The following is a 26,728-nucleotide window of genomic DNA, read 5'->3' as shown; positions in this document are numbered from 1 at the left end:
GCGGGAGAGCGGCTGTGCGAGGGGGGAGGGGGGTAACGGGGTGTCCCCCCCTCCCCAGGGGCTGTGGCGGGGGGTCTCCCCGGGGGAGGGGGCTGCGGAGGGGGCCCCGGGCGGTATAACGGGGGGTCCCCCCCGCCCCAGGCTGTGCGGGAGGTTTTTTCCCCCGGGGGGCGGCTGGAGAGGGAGGGCCTGGGCGGTATAACGGGGTGCTCCCCCCCGCAGGGGCTGTGAGAGGAGCCCCCAGGGGTGAATAAAGCGGTGATCCCCCCCCCCCGAGGTGGGGGTGACCCCGAGGGCCCCCCCCCTTGGGGTGTGCAAGGAGGGTCCCCCCCGGTCCCGTTGGGTGCTGTGTACCGGGGGGGCCCCCTTCCCTCGCGGGGGTCCGGGCCCCTCCGTGCGCACGGAGCCGAGGAGGGGCACGACGTGGCGGGGGGGGGCACACGCGTGTGCGTCCCCCGGTGTCCCCAGCCCCTTCCCCGGGGCCTGTAGCGCCGCGGCCACAGGAGGTCCAGGTAGGTAAGGGCTCCCCGCGCCTCGCCTCCTTCGGGGCCCCCTCGCCAGCCCCGTCTCCCCCCGCCCCAGCCCCGTGCCCTGGCTGCGAGCGTCCCTGCCTGGCACGGGGGGTGCTGGCACCTTGGCCCCTTCCCTGCGGAGCTGGAGCGGCTGGGGCAGGTCCGGGAGGGGGTGTTCGGAGCTGAGCCTGCCCCACGGCGCTCGCTTGTGTCCGAGCAGCCGTGACCCGCGTGCTGGGGCGGTCGGCTGGGCTGCAGCGCTGGGGCCTGCTTTTCACGGGTGCCTCAACGGCAGTCCGGCAGCGATGGAGTAAGGACGAGGAGATAAGAGCGCTCCGTTTTCTTTGTAGGCAGCAAAGTGATGGCTCAGCTCAGCAGAGGGAACTTTTAAGACTTTACTGCTCCTTATCTTAGCAGTAAAAAGCTCCTGTCTTGTTTTGTCAGCTCTGTTCAGCGGTGTTCGGATGCTGAAATACTGGGCGGTGCGTTGTTGTTTGGATGCACGCCTTGGCTTTTGCACCCGTAGGCTGCAGAAGGAGAAGGCTGTCGCTGCAATCTGCCTGGTCCCAAGCCAAGCGCTAGCTGAGGTTAGGCCTGTGTTCTTGGTGTAAGCTTGGTGGTTTCCATAGAGAGCCTTTTGTTTGCACTGGTTTTAGGAGCCAGAGGCATTGCCAGTGTCTTTTGCACAGCTTAGCGGCGTGTGTAGGGTGAAATCAAATTGTCAGAGGAGAGGGGAGAATGTCTTTCTTGTTTTAGGTCCTGTTTGGATAGGTTATTACTATTTAAAGAAATAAAGCAGTGTTGTAGAGTCATTATGCAATTGCCYGGGAACTGGAGAGGTGGAGATAGAGCCAGCAATGGCTTGTGGGTCTGAACGCTGTGATGGGAGAGGAAAGCAAGGGCAAAACTAAGAAATTGCTGCCTCCTGAGTGGGGAAGGGCAGTCTGCGAGCTGAACCTCTACCTACGTTCTTGGAGAGGGTATGGCCTTCACACGTTGCTTACTGATGGGTTTRTCAGAAGTTTCTAAACAGCTTCTTACCAGAAACTGGGAACAGATCCTAGGAGAAAGATCTCTCTTTTAGTTGTACCTTTTTTTACGCCTTTATCGGCATCATTGCCCAAGACAGGGCAGTGGGTGAGGTGAACCTTTGGTCTTAGTGGATGCACCTGCTCTGGGCTCACACGATCCTCTTGTAGCCACAATCTGTTGCCAGTGAAAGAGGCTGATGTGAGGAATGGTGCTTTTCCTCTCTTTGTGACTCACCTGCCTGGAAACAGGCTGGTCTGATGACATGAGCATCAGCTTTCCAGGCCCTAAAATAGGGCAGCTGTATTTGGTGTGGCTAACTGGGAGTTAACTAGGTCAAACATTAAAAAAATGGCTGCTGGTGTCAGGWACTATAGTTGTAGGGAGTTCAGCCATAGATGTTCCAGGTTGTGTTTTCAGGATTGTTAAGCACATGCAAATATGGAGGAAGGTGTTTTCTCCCCCTTGGAAACAGGGCCCACTGGAGATGAAATCTTGGACCTCTTTTGCMGAGGTTACCATGCATGTTTTGGAGGTACATGGAATCGGAGGCCTGGGCTGGGTGGGAGGCCAGCCAGCGAGAATTAARTCTCTGTGTTTGGGCTTGTGGGAGAGAGCTGGGGGCAGTGATTTGTTTTCTTACCATACAAAGCTGGATGCATCCTTCTTTGTGTTTTCACTTCGCCTTGTCCACTTGCATTCTCAGGGCCTCCCCTTTTTTTGGCTTGAAAATGAAGAGCACTCGTAGCAGTTCCTCGTTCCAAGGTGTCGGTTCCGACAGCGTGGACTTGAGCCTGACAGGCCTTCCTGTGCAGGTCACGCGGCGCCCAAGCAGCGCGTCTCCTGCCAAGCACATGGCACGCTCCATCTCGGTCATCACCGACGGCAAACCAAAGAGGAATGCTCTGGTGAGTCTTGAGAAGTCCTTCTTCCCATCTCTCCCTCCAGGCGGGGCGGGGAGGCGTGTGTGCATAAGGAGGCATATGACATACCTTGATGCACTTGTACTCTCTTCGCTGCTGASTGTCTTAACTTTGGGTGTGCTTCCCTGTTGCACTGATTCTGCAAGCTGAGCTTTGTAGTGCAGCCCGGGGAGGGAGGTGCTGCTGAGATGGGCCTTGTGCTCCCCTGTGGAGTGCACGGCGCTGCTGCACGTTCATCGGAGAGCGGCTGGAACACCTTCAGGGAAGGGAGAGTTAGGCTGGTCCGCGTGCTGCCTAGAGCTGCAGCGTTTGGGTGCTGCAGTGCTGTGTTCTCTCTCTGTGCTACACAGTAAAAGCCTTGATTGTCACCTACTCGTTACGTCTCTTCTGAGCCCTTCTTATGTAGACAGAAGGGTGAGCAGTGAAAGTGGCCAGCTGCATGCGTCTCTGGTCTCTTCCTTGCTCTTCACCTCCCTTTCTTGATTTTCTTTTGGAAGAAAAGTTCCTGATATCTTCTGCGAGATACTGCAGTRCTTTCAAGCCCAATCCTGTGCTTTGCTGAGCACCCTCTGTTCCTGCTGAGATCAGCAGGAGTTGAGGAGTCTTGATGTCTTGCAAAATGGGAATTTTGAGTGTTTTTTTCAGCAGAGTGAATGAGCCCCAGATTCTTATTGGGCTCTGTAAAAATCCAGTAGTGGAGAATCTCTGCACTCTGCTGAGTAATTCCTGCTGGCTTGGCAGTCTTCCTTAGCATTTATTCCCAGAACAGGTAATAAACACAGCCCTTCTCTGCTGGGGAACTTAAAACAAATGAATGCATTCCTGCTTGCTCAGCAGCAACACAGGAGCCCAAGAGGGAGTTGGATGTAATTCCACTCTCTCTCAAGGAGAGGTTAGCAGCCTTAGGGATACCAAAAACGTCTTTTCTGTGCTCTGTGGAAGAGGATGGAAAGGTAGTACCATCAGCAGTGCTATTTTAGGATGCCTTACTTGGCTCGGGGAGCCTGCCTAGTCCAGGCATCCCAGCTCTGTCTGATCCTGATTCTCTTTAAARTCACTGCTGAATATAACTTGCTCCTCCACAGGAAGATGCGGGATCCCGGGCGATTAACAACCTCCGGAGATCCAATAGCACCACCCAGGTTAACCAGCGGGTGAACAGCACGCTCAGGTACAGCTACAGCCATCCTTGTGTGTCACTTTGAAACCCCACTTGTCTGTCTGATATCTCTTGTTCTGTGAGGAAAATGGAAAATCTAGTGTCTGTTCTTTTGCAAGGAGGTCACGTGATTAGGGGAAATAGAGTGTATTTCTGTGGGTTGGAAGCCTCTGCCATAAAGGACACCTGAGTTAATTCTGGGGATGGGACTGTTCACTTAAAACAGCCCCTAATGGACCCTCCAAACCATAGCCAAGGTAGGGAGGAGAAAATTGCCCCACCAGTTGTCAGTGTCCAGGTATAGTCCTTGCTGTGCTGGAGGCCATGCGACCTCTGATGTATCTTGAGATCTGCTAGGGGTGGAAACATCAAGCATTAGGTGAAGAAAGTTCTCTTTGCTTCTAATGACTTTCTGGGCGCTGTCTTTGAATTGTGATTTTTAGTTTGCTCTTGTTGCGTTGTGCCCATCCCTTTAATATATTTGATCTCCACATGTTATATTGAAATATAAAGCTTTATGTAAAAACTAATAATTTACAGATTACATGACTATCTAATGATTCTCCAGCTTTTTTTCTTCCTATGTCTTGAGACAGGCACTAGATACATCTCAGCTTTATCAGGCTACTGCTKTGTGTTTTGTCAGACTGCTCTGTTGAGATCAGAGCTTGCTTATTGCTGAAACAGTCTACTGGGGCACTGCAGTGTGTGCAGAATGAGAATCCTGGTATTGCTGTCTTGTTGCCRTTTGTCTGCATCTCATACTAACTCCAGAACATGTATTTTTCCCTTCTCTCTGCCTTTCTTTGATTTGGGCTAAAGCCCAGAGCAGGCAGGAGACTTCCTGACCTTCTTTGACAGCCCTTCTGGTGGAAGAAAGAAACTAGCGAGTCTGAGCAAAACTTCCCCAGAGAAAAAAACAACATGGAACATCTTGGTAAGGAGGATGGTCGCCCCAGGTGCTGTGGACTAAGTCTGGCTCTCCTTACATGAGGAGTCAGTTGGTTTTGGTTTGGTGGGTGAGTCATGCAAAGGATCTCCCCTGGATCTGAAGATGGGAATGRTATAATTCATCTGTGACAGCCAGACTGGTCCTTCCTCATCCTTCAGTCAAAGCTGGCACAGTATGAGTAGCCAACATGTTAAGTCATTGCTCTGGCCTATTTTGACCATGGGTCTTTGTGTCTGGCCCTGGGTTTTTGGCCAGGAAGTGGTGCAAGGCAATGCCTTGAGGCTGCAGTAATGTGGAATAGACATAGGGTTTTTTTTGTATGAGGGAAAATATTTGCTTGTGGAGGAAGAAATAATGTTGTTTGAAGAAGTTGGTTTGGTGCTTGCATAYGCTTAATGCTTGCTAACTGCATGGCAGGATGATCAGCCACGAGTGTTCCCTGGCTCATCCGGCACCCACAGCTCTGGCACCCTTGAGCCACCTGCAGGCATGAGGAAAAAAGAAGCCACTGTACTCCTGGCAGCCAATTTCACTGCCAACAACAGGTACGAGGAGCAGTACTGAACTGGGAGCCCTGTAGRCTTAGTGTTAGAAGGAATTAAATGGAGAAAATACCTGGACAAGGGAGGTGGTGCTGGTGCTCTGTCTACCAGCATATCAGGTCAAACGCAGACCAGACAGATGACAGTTGTGTGAGGCTGGGCTGGTGAGGACACATTTGGAAGCTGCATAGGAGATTGATTGATGTGAGGGAACAGCGAGACCACTCTACCTGTAGGAAAGGGAACAAATAAGACTTGAAAACTTCAGGACTAGGAGAGACTTGAGCAAAGGCTGTGTGTTTAAAATTGCCTGAAAGGCAGGTTCTTTTACATCTGCTCAAGCTGTGTATGTCTGTTGTCTGCCTGTGTATCAAGTAGCAGCTCCAGAGGAGCAAGCTCTCGGGAGCAAGTGAGTTGCTTGTGAGGCTTCCCCTGCCTTTTGCCTTCAGATCAAGCAAATTCTAATGYCTTGTCTCCTTTCCACAAAAGGAGCAACAAGGGCGCAATGGGCAACTGCGTCACCACCATGGTGCACAACAACTACTCCACCTCTGATAAGGGCCCTGCACCCAAAAGCTCCAACCAGGCACCAAGCTCCCTCAAGTAAGTAGCTTAGATCCTGCTTTGTGCAGAATTTGGAGGCTGCTTCACCATGTGTCCRTGTTGGGCCAGTCCTGTTCACTGTGCAGATGTGGCACAAAACAGGGCAGGATGGTACCAAGTAGCTTCATCTTCTGCCKTAGTAATGTTATCAAGGCGACCTCAAATGAGGAGAATGAAAGCAGCAGTTTCATGAAGTCTCAGAAAAATTTCTCCAGCAACAACATCATGACGTGCAACAACAACAGCAGCCTGCTCCGGAGGAAGGAGGTGACGGAAGAGGAGGCAGAGAGGTGAGGCAGAGCTGGAGTGTGGTGGCTGATGGGAAGAGGCAGGAGGGCAGTGCCAAATTAAGGGGTGAGCTTGGGAGTTGAGAGCAGGGGAGCTGATACTGGTTTGTACCTGTCCTGTGGGTGCTAGCTTTTGGAACAACTCTCAGTGTACCTGCATTGGCTGCTGAAGGGTTGTGTTGCTGTACTCTGCCTATGCCTTGGCTCTATTTTGAGTTTCCTTCATCAAAGGAACAAGTTCTGCCTATCCCAAATATCTGCCCAGGATAAGGCCTTGTTGAGTCAGAGTGTAAGGGGGGGGCTGCACAAGTCCTAGTGCTGTGGCTGAGCAGTCCCTCTGCCCTCCTGCAGCAGAATGTGACTGTCCTGCTAGGCCCTGGTGGCTGCAGAGGGCCTTTGGGCCCTCTTGACCTTCCTCTTTCCTTACAGGTTCATTCAGCAGGTGAACCTTGCAGCTGTAACTATCCAGCGCTGGTACCGACACCACTCGCAAAGGCACAGGACGGGCACGGCCGCTCTGGAGCGCCTGTTGGCTTCCAAAAGAGAGGTCTGTCTCCTGGCTTACAGCTTAGGCTTGCCTCAGTGAGGGAGGAAAATTAGTTCCTTTAGTCACCAGACCATCTGCCCRAGATGTTAGAGACAAGGGGACTTTTGCACTGTATTTGGCCAGCCACTCACAGTACTGAGAGCTGGAGAAGGTCCTGGTAATTGCAGGTAGCTGTCACTGCAGTGAGGGACTGACCATGCAGGTGGGAAGCACTACTATTGATTTCAGTGCGAGCTCAGGCTGTAAGCCCCTGGGGTCAGTGCTGCATGTCTCCATTGTATTTGTTCCCTTCCCTTTAGCTGCAAACAGCCAGACAGTTGGCAGTAACAAAGCTAAACCAGCTGAATTCTTGTTGTCTTGGACACTCTGGTGGCCAAAGAAGGGATACTCTGTCTCAACTCATTGTAGCAAATCAGTAACAATTGGCTCATTAGAAAGTGACACGTCATCTGCAGCTATTTATGTTTCTTTGTATTTAATTATTTATCCAAATAACAAAAAGTACCGGAGCTCTTGTATGTGCAATTCTATTTTTAAGCCTTGTCTCTTTAGTGGTTTCAGACCCAGATGACTAATAATTGCATTTAATGTTTAAAGAAAATGAGCTGCCCTAAAGTGGAGCTTTTCTGGGGGCTCTTTACTTGCAAGGATGGGAAGATTGGGGAGGGTAGCGGAAGGTTAAGGAGAGGATAGAAAGCCTTCTGGCTATGGGGTGACTCCAGGTGAGATGCGTCTTTTCACACTTTCCTGCTGCGGGTGGTAGGTGCTGGAGAGTTCTCAATAAYATTACTTTATCCCTTCTGTTGGGAAGGAGAGGCAGCAGCAGATGGAGGAGGGAAATATCCTGGATTTGCAAGAGAAAAAGGATGAGGAACGCCGGAAGATCCGAGAGGAGAAAGCTCGCCTAGCCCGACATGCTGCTATCCAGGTAGGGATGAGGCAAGGGCATCGTGGCCTGGCTGAGACCAGTCTGTTGGCCGTCTTTGTGAGACAGTGAAAGGGCCTTTTCTCTGCATCTTTAGGGCTTTGCATGAAGCAGAATTAAAGCAAACCTTGGAAATGGAGTGTTCCCTATGGAGAAGGAGGTGCCATAGAGCAGTTTCCCTTTGTGTTCCTGCCAAGCCTTGGCAGCTCATTCAGAGCTTGTGAAGACAATGCTGATTTCGATCTAGTTCTTGGGGAAAGGGTCACTATGCTAAAAAAGGGAGGCTGTAACTACAGTTCCTCAGAGAGGCTGAGAATGAGAGAAGCCCAGGAACAGAACTGTCTTTGGGAAAGAGATCCCTCATCCCCGGGATGGCTGGTAGAGAGGGCTGATCCCCGCTCTGCATTCTATGCCTGTTGGTCATGTTTTCAGGAAGCACCTGAGCACTTTGCAGTCTTCAACCTGTTTTTGTAGCCCTTTGTGGCAGGGAAGGCCTGGTACTGCTGCAGCTCAGATGAGAAGCTGGATCTGTAACAAAGCATGGAGAATTGCACACTGGTTTACAACATTGCTGAAAAGATTTTAAGATAACYCAGTTTTACTTTACCCTAATTTGAATCATGTTTCATCAGAAGGGGACAGCAGTGAGCAGCTAGAGGGTGGTAACTTCTTAAAATACTGCAACAGTCATGCAAACATCTACTTGTGCCTTAACTGACTTACTGAAACTTGGCTAAGAGAACACCTTGGGCCCTGCATCATTGCTGCACTGCATGGTGCTTGACCCTAGAGTTGTTGATGCAGCATGGAGTATTGAAAGGCCCTTGATGGAGAAGCCAGATGACACTATGCGAGGGTGTATGAACAGCCCTTGCTCACATGTGGAGCTGGCAGTACTTTGGTCACCACCTCCTGTTTGCTCCCAGGAGCACAGAGGAGAGCTGTTGTTCCTCTGCTTTCCCTTTCTCTGAACAGGGTTGTCCTGGTTAACCCTTTAGCACCTGAGCGTGTAGATTGTTTTGCTAACACTTGCAAAGCAATGCAAGTATGTGTCAGAACACGTGCTGTGCTGGGCAGAGTGCTGATGGCTTGTCTGTCCCTACAGGAGCTGCAACAGAAAAGGGCTCAAAAGGCTTCTGATATTAAGCACTTGGCAGAAGAAGAGCTTGCGTTGATGAAGGAGAGCAGAAGGACCGCAAAGAAAAAGTCTGCCAAACCTCCTTCTGGAAAGAATGTCAGTCCAACCAACAGTGTYGTCAAAGCCAATAATGCTGGTGAGTCCCTTCTGCAGGTGTCTRATGCTTTTGGAGAAGTATTTGACATGAAGGGGAAGGAGAACGATGGAAGGGCAGTGCTCCCGGAGGGGAGCTGCCTGAAGGGGGCTGGTTGTTACAAATACAAAAACAATCTAATTCCTGCAGATGCCAATTTCCACTCACTCACTGCAGAACCAGAAGAAAGTGCCCTTGCAGACCTTGGCTCCATGCCTTCACAGGATCATGGGACAGAGAGCAAGTTACAGGTGRGCCTGGCTTTTCCTCCTGCTGCTTCTGGCACCAGCTGTTCTGCTGGTGTGGCTTTGGAGCTTGGGTTCGCTTCTGATGATATCCAGCAAATGTCCAGCTGGCTGCTATCCAGYTTTTACTCTAACATGCATTTTCCTCTCCCCTAGGATATGAGCTCTAGAGAGACAGGTGGAGAGGATCTGGAGATGGCAGTTACTGCTGCCAGCAGGGCTCAGTCAAAAGTCACTCTCAGTGAGCTACTGGACACCCTCAGGCTGTTGGAGGAAGAGCCAGAGCTGCTGCCCCAGCCGAAAATCTTCAAGAAGGACAAATATGCCTGGATAGATGGGGTAAACAGAGGACTGAGGCTTGTCACATCCACCCTTAGATAGAGTTGGCTGCCTTGTGAAAACGAGTTCTTTTCCAAGGGTTGCTTCCATCCAATGCTTGTTGGGTTGCAGAGAGCAAGAAGGCCAAGAAATGCAGCTGTTTGGCTGCCTCTAGGAGTGCCAGTGAAGGCAGCAGAATAGTTTGGTGCAGTTGGGTTTGGGCCTTCGTGACGAAGAGTGAAACTATATGAGGATTGCAGTGGGAGGGAGCATGACCGCAGAGGATGCGGAGTGGTTACTGGAGAACAGTGGGAAGACAGGATTCCAGTGCTGCCTGCTGGGGATTAACTAACATCTTTTCTTCTGAGCCTTCCCCTTGGGGCTCCTTTAGTGCAGRCTGCCTTCCTTGTTAACTGCTGTGTCTGCTCAGCAGGAGCCGGACTCCAATTCCCTGACTGCTGATAACTTGGAGAAGTTTGGGAAGTTGAACCATTCCCCTGGGGTCCCTGAGGATGGGGCCTTGCTCTCAGAGGCCAAACTCCAAAGCATCATTAGCTTCCTGGATGAGATGGAGAAGTCTGAGCAGGAGAGACCCAGATCTGCTGCTTCGGCCACGCAGCGGGAGGTGAGTACTGAAGCAAGAGGCCATTTGTATTRGAGAGGCTGTGTGCAGGGAAGGGGCTCTCTCCTCATCCTGGCTCCAAGTGGTCCCCAGCTCCTCTTAATCCAGTTTTTGTGTCACAGGGACTCCTCTCTGAAGAGGAGCTGGCTCACTTGGAGCAGGCATCAGCTGTTGCCACAGAAGTCACCAGCTCCATCATGAGGCTGAAGCTGGAAGTAGAAGAGAAGAAGCGAGCTGTCAGCCTGCTGCAGACAGCACTGGTGTGTAAGCCAGATGTGCTTGCTTGCTGGGGAGCRAAGGCCAAGAGCCCTGGACAGATTATTCTTGGAAAACTTGTTATAGTGCAAGAAGACAGCTTTGTGAGCAGGGCTTACCTTYTGTGTCCTCAGCAGTGCTAAGTACTACTGTACTCCCTGATGTAATGCAGAGGAGCCAGAGGGGTGTATTCTGCCTGAGTGTGCAGCAGTCTAAGTTACCTTAGCATGGGAAAGATCTACATGGTCCTTTCATTTACTAAAATTGTTTGCTGCTTTGCTGTGAGAAGCCCAGTTTGGTGTGGACTTCTCAGCTCTCTCCTTGCTGCCTACCTGATTTGAAAATCATCTTCAAAATCTATCCCCTAGCAGGTTCCTGACCATTCCAGAAGCCCTCAGGCAGGGCCTGCATGATGCTCTTTCCTGGACTGAACTCTTCTTTTCTGTCACCTGAGTGTTTGGTCTGTCCTGCTAACCTTAGGACAGGATGTGTTAGGACCAGACACTCTTTTCCYGTTCCTGGTTGTTCTGGCCCTTTGGCCCCACGGTGCTTTCCTGGTTTGATAGTTATCTCCTGTATRGATGCCTGGGTTGGTATAACATCTTCCTCTAATGTCTCATGGCCCTATTTCTCCCCTGCATCCAACAGGCTCAGCAGAGGGAACTGACTATTCGGCACGTCAAACAGACGGAGAAGGAGCTTGGCCACCAGCTCAGGCTGCAGAGRGAACACTATGAGGCCGCTATCCAGCGGCACCTGACCTTCATCGACAAGGTAATCTCTCCTCCTAACTTCAGTTCTTCTGAAGTCAGAAGCTAAGGGCCAGCGGTGGTGGCTGTGCTCTGCCTGGCTGTCTGATGCCTTGTCTGTACCCTACCCAGCTTATTGATGATAAGAAGATGCTGAGTGAGAAGTGTGAGGCCGTGGTAACTGAGCTGAAACAAGTAGACCAGAAATACAGCAAGAAGATTGCCCAGATGCAGGAGCAGCATGAGCTGGTGAGGGGATGAGGAGGGTGGGAGTGCAGGAAGAAAAGACCTGTTCTGATACTGCCATGGCAGGAGTGGGACTGTGTGGTCTTGCAGCCCACGGGGGTTCATATGGGAGCAAGCCATGCTGCTGATCTCTACCCAGAGCCGTATCAYCCCTCACACTTTGAGGCTCAGTTGTTCTGGCGAGTTGTGCTGCTTGCACAAGAAATCTATGTTACCTGCAGAGGTTTGCCCTGGCTACCCAGGAGGCTGCTGTCCTCTGCCAGAGGGGCTTGCTGCCTAGAGCCCAGTGCGTGGGACTAACCAAGAGCCAGTGTCAGCTGCCAAGGGCACTGCTTGGGAAGAGCCTTTCCCCATGTCCTCCTGTGGAGGAAGCTCTGCCCCAGTCAGGAAGGTAATGTAGGGGATTTCACTTAAGCTAGAGAAAAAAACAGGTGCTGGAACAAACCTGATGCCATAGAATTTGTGCCTTTGGCCATATCCTTCTATGTGGAGTTACTGTCAAACCATTTCACTGGAGCTGGAATGTGCAGAGCCRAATGGGAGCAAAGCTTTAAAGGAACATGGGATGTATCTTTCAGATAAATAACGATAACAGACCTCTGTGGGTTTCGCTGTGCTGTTACTGTGGCCAGTATCCAAACACACAAAGGGTTTGTTTTTTTTTTTTTTTTTGACGATGAGCCTGTGCAGTGTGATTCATGCCTTGGGGCCCTTCTTCTCTGGGATATGCTGCCTGCTCAAAGGGAACTGTTCTGTAGTCTGCAGCTGACTGGTGGTTTCCCTCAGAAGCGTGTAGAGAGCTCCCTCTTCTGTAGATGGAGACAGTTCATTTCACCCTGTGCTGAACACTGAGCTGAGCCTGGCAGAAAGAGGCAGTGCAGCTGGCTCAGCTCMCATGTGAAGCTCATTCTAGCTCTGCTACCCCAGTCCCTGTCCACTCTTAGACTTGAAGCTCATTTCATGTCCAGGACTGTCTGGAGTGGAGACAGTGTTTGCACCAGTCTGAGCATGTTTCAATATGCAGCCTAACACAAAGAGAAGACTCACTTGGCTTATTTTGCCTTACTATTTAAACCTGAGTTTTGAGTCCAGCTGGGAGGAGGAAGCCAGTGCAATATTGCTTCCTGCAAAGGTTTTTGCTGCTGCAACCTGTGAAGACACTCAAAAGAAAGGGCTCAGTGCAGTAGTGGAGGTGCCTCTGTTATCTCTCACTCCCTGCTCAAAACAGGGTAGCAGTGGTGGGAAAGGCCTGGGARCTGTGGAGGTGATGCAGAGAGAATCTCTTCTTCTCCTGGCTTGCTCTGAGACCCCTTCACTGGCCCTACTTGGAGTGAGTTAGGCTCCCGGCTCTGCTGAGCGGCTCATTGCAGCATCTGCTTCTCCTGCATGGTGAGGAAGAACACTCAGTGATGTTTTTTCCCCATGGAAGCTCCTGCAGCAGGACCTGTCCTCGTGGCTGGAGCCATCTCCCTGACCACACAGCACCCTCCCAGATCAGAGCTGGCTCTGCCCTTGCCCTGGAGCTGCAATTGCTCTCAGTGCTGCCAGGCGCTTGGTGCATCTGTGTGTTAACTACCCCTGCTTGGCTGCACCTCTTGCTCACCTCTGCTTGAGGCATTTGCAGCTCCCTCCTGTCTCTGCCGCAGCCTGGCTTTCTCATGTGCACACCTTTGTTTGGTTTTGCCTCTCTTTTCTCTCCCTTCTCCTCTCCCTTCTATGATTCTGTGATTCCCTTTCTCTTTTCCTCTCCTTCTTTCTTTCTCCTCAGGTCTGGCGCACTTTGGGCCCCTTTTGTGAGGTAAATGTGTTCTTTGCTCTTTCTGTGCCTTGCCTCTCTGCTCTCACGTGCTGACCTGCCACTGCTCCTCAGGCAGCAGTACTGAGATGGAGATACGCCCCTTCATCTAGGTCTGGGGAGGGAATGGGAGCTCCCAGCTTGACAGGAGGGTTGGTTCTGTGAAGGAACACCTTCACCCTATCTCCCCAGGTAATGGGCTCAGCCACTGCCTTGGGGCTGTCCCTCTCCTCCACTGCTGATTTTGCTGCTCTTCCCTGCCCTTTTTGCTTAAGAGAGTGCCACAGGTTGTGCTGAAGGCCATCTGATGTTCCCCATTCCTCTCTGCCCAGCAGCCAGGTAACCAACCATTGCATGTTCCTGCCATGCTGCTTGTTTTCTGAAGCTGTGAAGTTTCCCCAGCGTTGTACACATTGTCGTCATCTGCCTCTCCCCAAAACTGAACCATTTCTGACCAGGCTGTGCCTTCCGTGGGCCAGTGCCTTTCTCAACAGAAACCCATCACAAAAGTATGTGGCTGATTGCTTCAACCTGCTTTTTCCAAAGAGAAGCCTGGAGAAGAGCTCTCTGAGCAGCAGGGCCCAAGTGTTTCACCAGCCTTTTCACTTGATTAATCAGACACAGCCTGGGSGAAGGCTTGAGAGGTAAATGCAGTCAAAGGAAAAAGTGAGAGCAGTGGTTGTGCCTGGGCTGTGCAGCCTTTTAGGGTCTTTGAAGAGCCTTATGGCACTGCAGAAATTTGGTCTGTGATGTTATTGTAGTGTTCTGAAAAGGTGTACTTGTCTGTCCTCCTTGGGAGCCTTCTACCCACAGCTTAAGCCGGTGAGAAAGGAAAGTTGGAGAAGGAAGCATCTTCGAATACAGCTCCAGATCAGCCTACAGACAGACTGCTTCTGCATGCAACCATCTGCTGTCAGAGCAGCATGAGCAGCCTGGAGTTCCCATCTCCTCTCCAATAGGTGTTCTCATTTGTCAGCCACTTCCAGCAAGTGTTTATCTAAAGGTCTTGCCTTTTTCTCCCATGCTCAAATTCCGCAGGGCAGCAGCAGCCCAATCACACAAGAGCAAGAAGTTGGCACTGGGGGACTGTACATCTAGTTCACTGAACTGGGGAGAACATGCCTGGCCAGAACTGTTTGAGTGGTCTGTGCACAGCTGAGGTCATTCACTCTTGCCTACAAGTTGTTTTTCAACAGCCAAACTCCTAGGCTAATATGTTTTCCTTTTTTTTTTTCTTCCCCTACCTTGTCTCTGAAGTTTCCTGTTTTGTTTCCAAACAGGAGATCAAGAAACTCAAGGAATTGATGAGTGCAACAGAGAAAATAAGGCGAGAGAAGTGGATGGATGAGAAAACCAAAAAGATCAAAGAAATCACTGTGAAAGGTATAGGCACATGCCCTCAGGTGTGGCCTGGAGATGGGTGGGTGTAGGTATCATCCTATCTATGCCCTGGAATCTTTGGTATAATAAGATGCTGATGCCTCCTGGAAGGTATTTGATGTGGGCAGTCTCTGATGCTTATGTGTGGTAGAGGCAGATGCTAGAGAGCAAGAAACCACATGGTCACTCTGTCCTTTCCTTACCAGTCTTGTCTTTACTCAGGTAACATGTTCATGGTGTCCTCACCAGCTAGTTAGGTCTAAGGATAACTGTGCTGGCCTGAGATTTATGCCTGGTATTTGCATCCAGACAGCCCCAAGGCTGTATGGTAATCGTCCTTCCCCACTACCYTAGGGCTGGAGCCAGAGATCCAGAAACTCATCGCCAAACACAAGCAGGACATCAAGAAGCTGAAGATGCTGCATGAGGCAGAACTGCTGCAATCCGATGAGCGGGCAGCCCAGCGCTATTTCCGTCAGGCAGAGGAGCTGCGTGACCTGCTGGAGCGTGAGAAGGAGGAACAGAGCCAACGGGAGAGGGAACTGGCCCGGCAGCAGTATGTTACAGGGGGAGGAGCGAGCACAGTTCATGGTGTTGGGGGGTGGTGTTCAGCACCCACGTCGCAGTGGGTTTGTGGCATGTTCAGCAGTTAGCGTCAACATAAAACGGCCCCTTCTCCTTCTGCTAGCGCTGAGGTGGGAGGTGCCGGTGAACCAGGGACTCGGATGACCTCCGCAGTGAGACTGGCCCCTGGTTAGCCTTGGGAAGGAGGGTGGGGTGGGAGTGGGGAGGAGACGGACAACTGCAGTGCTGCCATGCTCCTGAGAACTAGGGACGAGTGCCCCAAGTCAGGCAGATCCCTGAGGCTTCTCTGCCCCCACAGATGTGAGAAGCACTTGGAGCAGGAGGAACAGGCGCTGCAGCAGCAGCGACGCCGGCTCTACGCAGAAGTGGCTGAGGAGAAGGAGCGGCTCAGCCAGCAAGCGGCCAGGTAAGAGGGCTGAGAGCAGGCCTAGTGCAGTGTCCGTGTGGCTGTATTGCATGGTGGCTGCCAGCTCCCACTGGGCAGGCTGCCTGGGGATTTGGGACAGTCTGGGGCTTGGAACGGTGGGGCTGATTTCCCCCGACARTGTTCCCGTAGGAAGCGGGGTAGTACTCGAGAGGGGCTGAGGTGGGGCAGCCTGAGAAAATCATGGCTGGACAATGATATTGGGCCAGCCATGGACATTACAAGTTGTGATCTGTCTGTGGGCAGGCAGAGAGCAGAGCTGGAGGAGCTGAGGCAGCAGCTGGAGGCGAACAGCTCTGCTGTCACCAAGGCATTGAAGGAGGAGTATGCAAAGGAGAAGGAAGAGCACGAGAGGCGGCATCAGGTGTCTTTTTTTCCCCTTACCTCTGGGGTGTCCACTTGCTGGCTCCTAGTTGATGGTGTGTGCAAGYTTGCCATGCTTGGGCATAGGCAGTCCAAGTGTGAGTGTATTGCTGCAGCCATGAGCTACACACGTGGGGCTGAGGCTGTGCTACCATGTGGTGGCACCACTAAACAACCTGGTGGCAACCTTGGTGCCTTCCCGTAGAGTTGCATGAGGGAGAATTGCTCCCATCAGCAAGTGGGGGGTGCAGTGGCTGGTAGAGCTGGGTGAGTGCTGAGTATTTGCTACTCTTGCTTGTCTCTCTGTAGACAGAAGTGAAGGTGCTCAAGGACCGGCTAGAGATTGAGAAGCAGGCCTGGGAGGCAAACTACATGAAGAAGGAGGTAACGGCTAGGCTGCTCTTCTCTGAAGGTGTTACCCTTGGGGCTCACAGAGAACTTGAGGCAACWTTTGCCATCTCTGTCTCTGTCCTCAGGAAGCCTGGCTGCTCTCCCGGGAACGGGAGCTGAGGGAAGAGGTGAGGAAGGAGAGAGACAAAGAGATCGAGTTGGTAATCCAGCGCCTGGAGGCCGACATGTCCTCCGCCAAGGAGGAGTGCGAGAGGGCGGCAGAGAACAGGTGGGGAGGGAGTGGGTGGACTGAACCCGTAAGCCCTCACTCCTTGAGGGGTGCTTTTCTTCCCCCCATCCCCTGGGGCTTGGTGCATCTGTCCAGTGAGCTCTGGACACGTGATGAGATTGTGCTGCCCTGAACTCCACATTTCTCTGACAGAGGTCAGGGAGTTTGAGAGTACCCCAGCACAGGAGTAGGGGAGCAGAGTGACAAGCAGTGAGATGAGCTCCATGCTGCCCTTCCTGCCTTCCAACTTTCCCTCCTTGGTTTCTAGCTAGATCTGTGATTACCTCTGCCCAGTGGTTTCCTTCGTACTTCATTGTGTTGGCCTTTTCTACCTTTGGCCTGAGGTCATGGACTACCTTTGKGCATTTATCCTGCCCGCGAACTGCTCTGTGAACATCTACCTCTGCACGGACACGGTCACTTCGTGCGGTGTTGTGCAGGAGCACTGCAGGGTGCACATCAGGGCAGTGTTGGCTCAGAAAGGAAGAGCTGGCAGCGATGAAGGTTTGCTCCCTCTGCCACGGAATAGTGAAGCATGTGCCTCATCAGTGCTGTTTACTGTGGACCTGAGAGGGAGACACAAACCCAGGAAAGCTGAAAGTGATATGGCAGTGGCCAGCCTTATCTAGATACACACTGCTTTGCACGCACATGAAGGGTCTATTGCAGGAACAGAGCACCTTGCATTGAATTCTTCTCCTGGGACCCTAGTGGCTGCCCTCTTGTAGCCTGGTGGTCTTGGCAGTCAGCTCCTCTCGCCCATACTCAGGGTGAGAGGAAGGTCAGGACAGATTGAAAGGAACCTGCACATGTTCAGAGCCTGAGTGCTGACAGCCATGCAGAGCAGGGAGCCTGTCTGTGTGCAGTTAAAACAACCTGGGACCCTCTGAATGGCAACAAGAGCATTTTGGACAGGGCACTGCTCCCTTCTCCAGGCCGAGGACAGCCTCTTACTGTGTAATTACTATGTAAAGAGTCCTGGACCTCCCATGAGGCAAATCACACCATTGCTGCTGTGTTGTGGCTGCTCTGCAGTGCAGAGGAGGCTGGGGACAGTCCCAGTGTGGCTGCAGCGCTAGGCYGAGTGGGACTGCATGTTCTTTCCTCACTTTAGGATTAAGAGGATCCGAGACAAATACGAGGCGGAAGTCCAGGAGCTGGAGAGATCTGAGCGGAAGCTGCAGGAGCGTTGCAATGAACTGAAGAGGCGACTGGCTGAGTTGGAAGGGGAGAGTCTTCATCTGCAAGGCCTCGTGAAGTACAAGGAGCAGGAGGTGGAGGAGATAAGGAAGGTGAGTGGAGAGCAGAGGTCAAGGATCTGGCTCCTCTCCCTGCTCTATGCCCTGACTGGCATTGAGCCCTTTGTGGCACTCTTTGCTCGTCAGCATCTTGATTTTACCTCTGCCCGGCTATAGGTGAGGGACCAGYTGGCCCAGGAGCGGAGCAGCCTGGCAGAAGTGATCCGCCAGGAATTTGCTGACAGGCTGGTGGGGACAGAGGAAGAGAACAAGCAGCTAAAGGCAGAGATGGCAGAGATGAGAGCCCGGCAGCGCCTGGAGCTGGACAGGATAGTGCGGGAGAAGGATGAAGAGCTGGAGGAGGTTCACAGGAGGTGAGGCTACCTGGCTCAGCTTCATGCTGGGCTGCCCCAGGCTGGGCTCACAGCTGGGGCAGTGGATGCAGAGCTAGCCCAGGCCTGTTACAAKAATGTGTCCACAGTGTTGCATCCTCAGGTATCGTTTCCAGGAGCAGGGTCACCTGAGCTGGCTACCTGCTTTGCCACCATGAATTCTCTGGCCTTCGTGGTGGCTTCTAGCCTGTTCCCCTGTTCTGTGTCATCCTGTCCCCCGGGCTGTTTCCTTGCATGCCTGGAGGATAGGGGTGTTCAAGTGTGCAGCTGGAGCTTTGTGATGGCTCCTGCCAGGAGAGGACAGTGGTGCGCAACTACATGTGCTGTTCCTTGGAGTAGCAAGAGCACTGTGAACAGTCCAGGTTCACACGCTGCTCCTGGAAGGCTCTGCTGTGGGTAATGCTATGATACRTTCAGTTGCAGCCTTGGCATCTTGCTCTGCAGACTTGCTGCTCCAAAGAGGCCAGACAACTGATTCCCTTCCCCAGGACCACAGAGAACAGAGGAGGGAGCAACCTGCTGCTGGGTCAGGGCTTGGCTGGCTGCTTGCACGGCCATGGAGGTTGAGTGCAGCTGTGACAGCTGCTTTCAAAAACAGGAGGTGGATTGTAGCATCCCAAGAAATGCTCCAGTGCCCCAGACTGGCTTCACAGCACCCCAGGGACCTGGTTCACAAGAAGCAAGTGCAGTGCTTGTGTGCTGGGCCCTGACACTGTGTGAGGCTGTGCTGCACAGACCTGACTGGTGATGGCTGAGGAGATGGTGCTGTGAACTGGGCTGTGTGTCAGATCAGGCAGCTGATTTAATGCTTCCTCTCTTTGCCTGTGGGGGAGGGATTTTGCAAATGAAACCAAGAATCTGAACTGGAAGCACATCTCTTGCAAGAACTCTTTCTGCCTRGGTACCGAGTGCTGTAGTAACTGCTTTAGCATAGTACAGACTCATCTGTGCAGCATCTGTGCACAGGGCTGTTCAGTAGTAGCTGTAATGAGTTGCTTTTGTATCAGCAAATGGAGCTCACTGCCTTCCCCAGAGCCAGCTGAGTGATTCCCACTTGCTCCAGGGACTAGGCTCATGCTCTGAGCCCTAGAAAACAGGGATCTCCCTTCTTCCAACTATTGCATACAGCCTGGCAAAGGTTGAAATCTGGAGAGCCTGGTGCTCCGAGAGCTGTGGAGAGAAAGTTACAGCTATGGGGCAGGAACCATAGATCTGTCAAATGGGAAGAAACTTGTCTTGTTAATTAAGTCTCATCAAGTTAATATCACCTTMTTACTATAGGTAACTTGATCCAAACTACATAATGCTTGCCAGTGAATAAAGGCACTCTAAACTGCAGAGCAGCTGTTCTTTGGCTTTGTGCAGTATTTCTTGGGGTGGGATGATGCTGTAGAGAAAAGTGAGGGGCTGCAGCTCCTCTGGCTGCCTTTAGCCTTGCTAAAATCTCCACYCTGTGGCAAGGGGTGAGCCTAGTGTTTGGGGCCAGGGCATCAGGGACAAGACTCAGCCTCTTTTTGTCTGTCTGCTCAGGGTGAAGACAGCYGTTGTGAAAAAGGAAGAGAGTGTGAACAGCCTTCGGAAGCAATACGAAGTAAGTGAGCGGGGCTGCGGCTGGCATGAGCCCCTCCTGCTCTGGGTGCCTGTCCTGCCCTGTGCAGATGCAGCTCTGCTCCCAGGACACAGCTAATGCTTCCCTCTCTCCCTGTGGTCTGTTCCAGGCGGCGGTGAAGAGAGCTGACCACCTGGAAGCCCTTCTAGAGCAACAGCGAAAACAGCTGCTGGCTGCCAAATAACTGTCTTGCCATGCAGGGGCTGCTGYCCTGCGGCACGTGGCCAGAGAGGGCGAGAGTGCCCTGGGGATGCCTGCTGGACCCGTGCTCTGCGTGGGCTGACGCTGATGTGTACACGTAGGGGATGTGCGTGCGTACGGCCGGGCTGCGGTGAGGTTCTCCTTTCCGTCACGTGTGCCGTTGTCTTTTTCTTTTTTTTTTAAACAACCTCTGTTACTTGTGTCTCAGCCCGTGACTCCTGCTGGGGGCACTCGGTAACATTCAAGTTTTCTGTGGTTGTATTTTAACAATAAATTTCGCGCTGGTTTCTACAACCGTTTCAGTTTGATCTGTGTTCCCYGGGAAAGGGGAAGACTCTGTGCCATTGACATCCATTACTTTTTCTTACGTGTTGCTGCGTTTGTCCCTATCCTGTGCAGGACAGGGCCAGGGCATGAGCTGTTCTTGCTGTGTGACCAGGCAGTAGACCCTCCCTAGCCAATGTCCTGGATCCTGAGCCTTTTCCCATGGTGGGAGGCATGGGACCTGTGAGTCAGGGCTGAGCCAGAYGGACAGAGGTGGGAGAGAAGATCCCTCTTTTGAGCAGTTAGAGATTTTTTTCAAGTTGCAGCTGAGCTGAACAAACCCTCTGCTCTTGACCAGCAGTGAGTGGGGCCTCTGGAGCTGCGCAGAGGCCCTCCACCCTTCTTTGCATGCTGCTTCTAGTTTTAAAGCGAAATATTTGCATGGGAGGATGCAGTCCTCAGTCTTTGCTACCTGCAAATCTCTCACCACCCAGCAACAGCACCAGGAAGCGCCGGGGCTGGGTCAGCGCCGTCTGTTTCCTCTCGCGGCAGGGAGTGCGTGGCTGGTCCTGTGCAGCCTGTCTGCCTCGCTCCAGGGAGGCCAGGGCTGGTGCTGGGGCTGAGCAGATGTTTTCTCATCGTGGTCTCACGGYGTTTGCTGTCTGTCCTGCTGGTGTATGGAGTCAGCCGTTGTGTCTGTCCTGGTGCCAGCCAGAGGAGAGTGGGTAGTGTCTGTCCCAGGGCAGCACAGCCAGAGGCTCTTGTTTCCAAGTGATAAGTACCTGAGTACTGGGGACAGGGTAGCCCCAACGGCGTGTGGAGCAGGAAGGGGGGCGTGCAGAGGGGCCCTTCATTGCTCCAGGAAGTCACAGAGAAGCTGGGCTGCTTCTGGGGGGCTTGATGTAGCCCGTTGTGGGGGTAATTCCTGTTTTGCTCTCACCTGTAGCCTGTTAAAAGCTTGGGGTGGAGGGCTGTGGGTGTGGTTGCAGGGCACCCTGGAGCCCCACCTGCCAACGCCGCTGGGCCAAGCCTGTGCTTGGGCAGCCCCTGCAGACTCCCGGTGTCGCTGGCTGTGGCAGAGAGGCAGAAAGTAGCTGGGTCACCCCCAGCTTGAGGGACGCGCCCGGGCTCAGCTGTCCTTGGTGAGTCTTGCCCCCTTCCTTTCCTTTCCTTTCCGGGGTTGGTCTTTCTGAGCTTTCAGCTTTGCTGGTCTCTGCYTCCTCCTCGCTGAACTGAATTCCCTTTTACGAAGGGCAGCATCTGAGGAGCACACGCAGAAGAAACGTGTAGCTCCGTTTTGCGGAGAGAAGGCTGAGCAGGGCACTTGTTTTGACTGCGGTTGCTCCTCTAATCATATATCCTGTGTTCCCCGTCCCTTTTCCTCCCCCCACTTGCAGTTTCCGGCCTGGGCCGTGCAAAGCGTTTTGTGAGTGCGCGCTGCTCTCCCTYACCTCCACCGCCGGCTTCCTGACGACCAGCGTTAGCAGGGCTCTGCCCCTGGTCCTCCARACGCTCGCCACGATGACGCGGTCCTGCTGAGATGCAGCGAGGCTGAGCGGAGCTCCCCGCCGCCCCGGGGACCAGGTCTGGGGCGCCGGGGCGGCGCGGGGCAGGCAGCAGGAGCCAGGAGCCGCTCGGGAGGTTGGGGCTGGGGGAAGGAGGTGCCGCTGGAAGGACACGTGCGGGAGAGAAGCAGGTGGAAGGGCCGTCACGCTGGCTCGCGGGCGCGCGAAGGTGCCTCGGCGAGCTGGCGAGAGCCGGCCTCGCGGGAGGGACTGACCGGAGGGAACCAGCGCCGGCTCGGAGCCTGCGTTAAACCTGGGGAAACAAAGCCGAGGGTGATGCGTTTCCTGATCTGCTCCTAAGGGCGAGCCCGGCGCAGCGGGACCGAGCGTGTTCTTCCCTCTCGGCCCAGGCGGCACCATGAGAAGACTTCTCGGAGCCGCGAAGGGGGCCGCGCGGCTCGGGCTCGGCCCCGGCGCCTGCCGGAGCTCTCTGCCCCCCGCGCTCTGCCAGGCACGCTGCGCCATGGCCTTCGTGCTGGCGGCCGCCCTCCTCTCCCTGCTGCCGCTGCTCCTCCCCGCGCAGTGGAAGCTGCGGCACAAACTCTCCAGGTGAAGCTGGCGCCTCGGCTCGCCGCGGTCCGGCAGGGGTGGCTCGTTCGGCGGCCCCGCGAGGCGGTGGTGGGAATCGCCCGGCTCCCCTACCTCCCCCTCGCCCCCCGGCGCAGGGACATGCGTGTTCCTCTCCGGGATGGTTTTGCCTTTAGAGTTTCTCAAGCAGGGAAATGATTAACGTCTGGGTTAACCTTTGCTCGCGTTCTCCGCGGCTGCCCGGCTGCGGCGCAGCCCCCCGGTGCGGACCACGCGTGGAGACGCTGCCCGGAGAGGGGCGGGCTGCGCTCTGGCTCCTGCTCCGGCTCCTGCTCTGGCTCCGGCTCCTCCGGCTCCTCCTGCTCCTGCTCCGGCTCCTGCTCCGCGAGAGGAGCCCAGCTCTGTCCTCGCTCCCCGGGCGCTTGCACGCCCGGGCCTGGCGCTGCCCTCGGTACCCCGCGCTGCGCTGCCGGGACCCCCGACGGGTGCGGCAGAGCCGGAGCAGCGGTGCCTCCGYGCGCGCCGGCGCCTGGCAGCGCTTTAATCCTCGCCCTCGAGACGGCCGAACGGCTGGGGGGTGGGAAGGGCACGCGGAGCTCGGTGTCGCGAAGGCAGCCGAGAGCCCCGGCCRGGGCGGAGGCGCCCGGGGGGTCGGCTCCCGGGGGGCTTGCTGCTCGCGCTGCTTCAGGCCGGAGCGTCCCCCCGGCGGAGGGCTGAGCCGGGGCGGCGGAGCCGCGGATGCGGGCTGGCGCTGACCCCCGCAGGCCAGCCCGACCGTGGACGATGCTCCAGGCGGTGACTGAGCATTTCAGCGTAACGGTGCTGTGCAGCTCCCGGACCGGGGCCAGCGGGCCGCGGGCTGCTGCGTGGCACCTCCCTCTGCCTGGGGCTGGCGGCCCTGCGTGCCCCATAGCCACAACCTCCTCTCTTCTCCCGGCAGGACTCCCATCAGCTCTCAGGGACCTGGAGCCCTTGCGACAGCAGCCCAGGAGTGGGTGGCACAGCCCCCGCACAGGCCCCCTGTTCCCACCCTGTGGCCAAGCCTTGGGGACACGTATGGGCAGGACAAGACCTACTGCAGCTCGGTATGGCTCAGCCCCCTGGATAGGRCACATATCTTCAAGGTATCAGCTTGGGGCAGTGAAATCCTTTGATCAGGCATTGCCAATGTCAGACCGGACTGTGCAGATAGGCACTGGGGGCCCAAGGACGGTTCCCATCAGCTCTATCAGTGCCCCCTGACATGGGACACCTGGAGAGCTGCTGTCACATGCTGGCACTGGCCCTCTGTGCTTGCAGAAGTGCCCCAGCAGCATTAGGAAGAAGATTGTGACTACAGAGTTCAAGGACATCTTCCTGGAGACCATTCCAGTGCTGCAGTGGGCACAGCATGCCCGGGAGGACGAGTACCAGCGTCTCCGGAAATACACGGGAGCTCACGGCTGGAAGGAAGTCAGCTGGGATGGTGCGAGTGGGGACGGGGCTCTGGAGGGGGCCGAGGGCCTGAGCCCAGCTCTGCTCTTGCCCTGGGGCAACCTGAGGGAGGTCTCGTCATGCAGAGGGGGAGCGGAGCAGGACCACAGGACTCTTGCACAAGGGAGTAGAGTCCCAGGACCAAGCACYGCTTCTCAGGAGCGGGGGACGGAGCCGCTGTTCCCAGCATAGTGCCATGTCTGGGGAGAGGCGATGGGCTGCCCTGTGCTGGGGAGACGCGAGAGCACCGAGGGTCTTGGATGTTGTTTCCTTCTTGCTCCTCTGTATTCACTAGCTCTTGATCTGCGGTTCCAGTCCTGAAGGCCTCTCTCTCCCTTCTGAACACGTCAGCCAACGGGTTCCTCTTTGACACCCACAGCTGGGCGCCAGGTGCCCGTGTGCCCTGCATCCGCTGTGCGGTGGTGGGCAACGGTGGCATCCTCAATGGCTCCYGCATGGGCCGCACCATTGATGCCCATGACTACGTGTTCAGGTGAGGGCTCACGGGCATGCCCAGGGACCACGTGGGGCAGGACTGAGACCTGAGCTCTGACGAGACCACCTCGCTCCTGCTCTCCGCTCCCTCAGGGTCAACGGGGCCATCACCGCAGGCTTCGAGAGGGATGTCGGCAACAGGACATCCTTCTACGTCTTCTCCACCAACACCATGATGAACTCGCTGAGCAGCTATGCTGCGGAGGGCTTCCAGCACCCTCCCCAAACGCCGGTGAGGGAGCCGTCTGCCACACTGGGTGCCCAGGGTGGCCAAGAATGAGGAGGGGAGATGCCAAGGGCACGTTGCTGTCAGCTCCCCCAGCTTGGAGCCTTGTGCCTTGTCCCCAGAGCCTCCTAGCCAGTCTCTGACCCCGTTCGTCCTGCCCAAATGTGGCACAGGGATCTCCCCGGTCCAGTGTTTCTCCCATTTCTGTCCCCAGGCTGGGGACACTGCTAATCCCCACTGTGTTACCCTCAACAGGAGACCCGATATATCTTCCTCCCGGACCACGACCGAGACTACCTGCTGCTCTGGGCGGCTCTGACCCACCAGCGCGTCGACAGGGGCAGGGACAGYGGAGCCTGGTGAGCGGGGCCATGCGGAGGACGGGTGGGAGCTGCCCAGGTCCCCTCTGCCCCTCGTCGTGTCCCCCACTTCTCTGTGCAGCCACCATCTCCTCCTTGCAGGCCGCAGAAGTATTTTGGACAGGACCTGCTGGCAGAGAAGTTTAAGATGTTCCACCCAGACTTCGTCCGCTATCTCAGGAACCGGTAACGACTCCCGGGAGCATCTCCCAGGGCCCCAGCTGGAGCTGCAGAGACGGGCAGGGGCAGCTCCACATCGCGCCCTATTTTAGGAGGCGCCAACTGGGGAAGCAGCGGTGGGGGGGGGGCACAGCCTCTGCCCCCGGGCACCGGTGCGAGCTGGGGGACAGCGCGTCCCCCTTCCCCCCGACGCAGCCAGGACCATCGGGGGCTGGATGCGGTCGCTGTGGACATTCCCTAGCGACCGCAGGAGCATCCGAAGCCTCCTGTTCTCGCTCTCCAGGTTCCTCTGGGCCGACATCCTGGCCACTCCGCAGCGGGCGCTGTACCGGCCCTCCACCGGGGCCGTGATGCTCCTGGCCGCCATCCACACCTGCGACGAGGTAGGCAGCCGGCGCGCGTGCCGCTCTGCTCGGGGGCAGGCGCCCCTTTCCTCCCGGGAAGGCCGGGCCGCCGCGTCCGCCGGGAGGGCTCAGCCCCCGCCTCGCCCAGGTGAGCGCCTTCGGCTTCCTGACGCCGGACTACGGGGCGTACTCGGACCACTACTTCGACCGCACGCGCCGGCGGGTGCAGTTCTTCGCCAACCACGACCTGAGGAAGGAGATGAAGCTGTGGCAGCGGCTGCAGCGCAGCGGGCTCCTGAGCCTCTACACCGGGCGCAAGGCGACGTGACGCCCCGGAGCCGCGTCGGCCGTCGCCTGCGGAGCGCCGGGCCGCGGTGCCGCCCGGGACGCCGGAGGAGAACTGTCCTCTGCAGTGCCAGCGTGTCCCCGCAGAGCCCAGGGACAGTCCCGGGGGGAGGGCTGGGGCCCGAGCAGTGCGCGCAGCGGGGGCCGGGGCCACGTCGCAGGGCCGTCCTGTCCCGCAGCCCCCGGTCTCCTGCGCCCTCCGTGCGGGTGCTGGTGGCGAGCACGGGGCGAAGCCCCCCGCGGAGGGAGCGGCGTGTGCGTCGGGGGCTGCCGGGTGGCCCCAGGCGTGCTGCCGTGACCGCCGCGGTCCCCTCCCTGCCTGGCCCCGCAGGTCCTCCCCGGGGTGTGATCGCCCCCCGGACGCTGTGCCGCCTCCGGAGGGGCTGCGCCCTGGGAAATGGGCTCGTGGGGGAGCGCCCAGCACGCCTGCGCGTTGCTTCGCGGTTGAACTGCGGCGTGGSGCTGGGGGCAGCGTCGCTGCCTGTGGCTGAGCCGCTTTGGGGCTCTGCCCCGGGGTCTCTGTCCTCCTCCGGCTCACCCGGGCCCCGGCTCGCTGTGTCTGGGTGCCGTGCCAAGGGAAATCCGGGAGCGATCCCGGGCGTTGAGCCCCCTGCCTGCCCCCCACGTCTGCTGCCGGGGCCTCCCTCTCGCCCTGCCCGGCTCAGGGGTCTCTGCAAACCCCTTCCCGTGGGGTCTCTGCTGCGTCCCAGGTGCCGGAGCCGCTTCCCCCCTTTGCTGCGGCTGCCCCGGCACCCRCGTGGCCTCGAGTCCCCGTGTGCGCGGTGCCGCCGGCCGCCCCGTGCCGCTGCGGCCGATCCTTCGGCTCCTTCGYGGGTCTTCTCCTCCCCAGCATCGCCGGAGCTAATTTCTAGGCCAGCGCCCGGTTCAGACATGAATAAACCAGCGCTGTTACATAACCGGTGATGCAGATTTACGCCGGATGGCTGCCTGTGCSCCGCTCCCCAGACGGCGCCGACTTCCACCTCCCCGGGGCCGAGGAACGCGAGCGGCGCGGGGCCCGGGGCGGGCAGGTTCGCCGGCCCCACAGCACGAGCCCCCTCCTCGTCCCGCTCCAGCCCCGGCCAGCGGTGCCCCCGCGGGCAGAGCCGGCCCCGGGCYGCAGCGTGGCGGTAACAGGCTCTGCCAAAGATCCCCAAT

General features: G+C 55.9%; 2 protein-coding genes across 8 annotated transcripts; both read left to right on the top strand.

Annotated features, from left to right (window-relative positions):
* Nucleotides 1-33: 33 nt before the first annotated feature.
* Nucleotides 34-20,085, top strand: CEP131 (centrosomal protein 131). 6 transcript variants are annotated; one of them, XM_085319218.1, is made up of 26 exons: nucleotides 34-512; nucleotides 2,248-2,449; nucleotides 3,550-3,635; nucleotides 4,446-4,560; nucleotides 4,993-5,120; nucleotides 5,607-5,720; nucleotides 5,861-6,010; nucleotides 6,437-6,554; nucleotides 7,366-7,482; nucleotides 8,585-8,753; nucleotides 8,928-9,001; nucleotides 9,152-9,334; nucleotides 9,744-9,938; nucleotides 10,058-10,195; nucleotides 10,839-10,964; nucleotides 11,072-11,188; nucleotides 14,261-14,363; nucleotides 14,715-14,916; nucleotides 15,244-15,351; nucleotides 15,616-15,733; nucleotides 16,042-16,116; nucleotides 16,209-16,351; nucleotides 17,466-17,643; nucleotides 17,767-17,963; nucleotides 19,512-19,572; nucleotides 19,700-20,085. In XM_085319218.1, the coding sequence occupies exons 2-26, from the start codon at nucleotides 2,273-2,275 to the stop codon at nucleotides 19,772-19,774; spliced, it is 3,267 nt and encodes a 1,088-aa protein (XP_085175344.1). In that variant the 5' UTR covers nucleotides 34-512; nucleotides 2,248-2,272; the 3' UTR covers nucleotides 19,775-20,085. The 6 variants fall into 6 exon arrangements, with proteins under 6 accessions (XP_085175344.1, XP_085175345.1, XP_085175340.1 ...); XM_085319219.1 differs by having other exon boundaries at nucleotides 35-512; nucleotides 9,747-9,938; XM_085319214.1 differs by having other exon boundaries at nucleotides 35-512; nucleotides 8,901-9,001.
* Nucleotides 20,086-21,130: 1,045 nt separating this feature from the next.
* Nucleotides 21,131-26,496, top strand: LOC146587655 (alpha-N-acetylgalactosaminide alpha-2,6-sialyltransferase 2-like). 2 transcript variants are annotated; one of them, XM_085319221.1, is made up of 11 exons: nucleotides 21,131-21,197; nucleotides 21,453-21,639; nucleotides 21,922-22,169; nucleotides 23,089-23,233; nucleotides 23,448-23,613; nucleotides 23,937-24,114; nucleotides 24,210-24,348; nucleotides 24,598-24,701; nucleotides 24,804-24,887; nucleotides 25,165-25,264; nucleotides 25,374-26,496. In XM_085319221.1, exons 3-11 carry the CDS (start codon nucleotides 21,979-21,981, stop codon nucleotides 25,551-25,553), a joined length of 1,287 nt encoding a protein of 428 aa, XP_085175347.1. In that variant the 5' UTR covers nucleotides 21,131-21,197; nucleotides 21,453-21,639; nucleotides 21,922-21,978; the 3' UTR covers nucleotides 25,554-26,496. The 2 variants fall into 2 exon arrangements, with proteins under 2 accessions (XP_085175347.1, XP_085175348.1); XM_085319222.1 differs by having other exon boundaries at nucleotides 24,784-24,887; nucleotides 25,374-25,463.
* Nucleotides 26,497-26,728: the final 232 nt, after the last annotated feature.

This window comes from Rhea americana, unplaced genomic scaffold (assembly GCF_003343005.1).
Source record: "Rhea americana isolate MKP2758 unplaced genomic scaffold, rheAme1 scaffold_576, whole genome shotgun sequence".
In the NCBI taxonomy this organism is placed as follows: domain Eukaryota; kingdom Metazoa; phylum Chordata; class Aves; order Rheiformes; family Rheidae; genus Rhea; species Rhea americana.
This window is presented reverse-complemented; position numbering and strand designations above follow the sequence as displayed.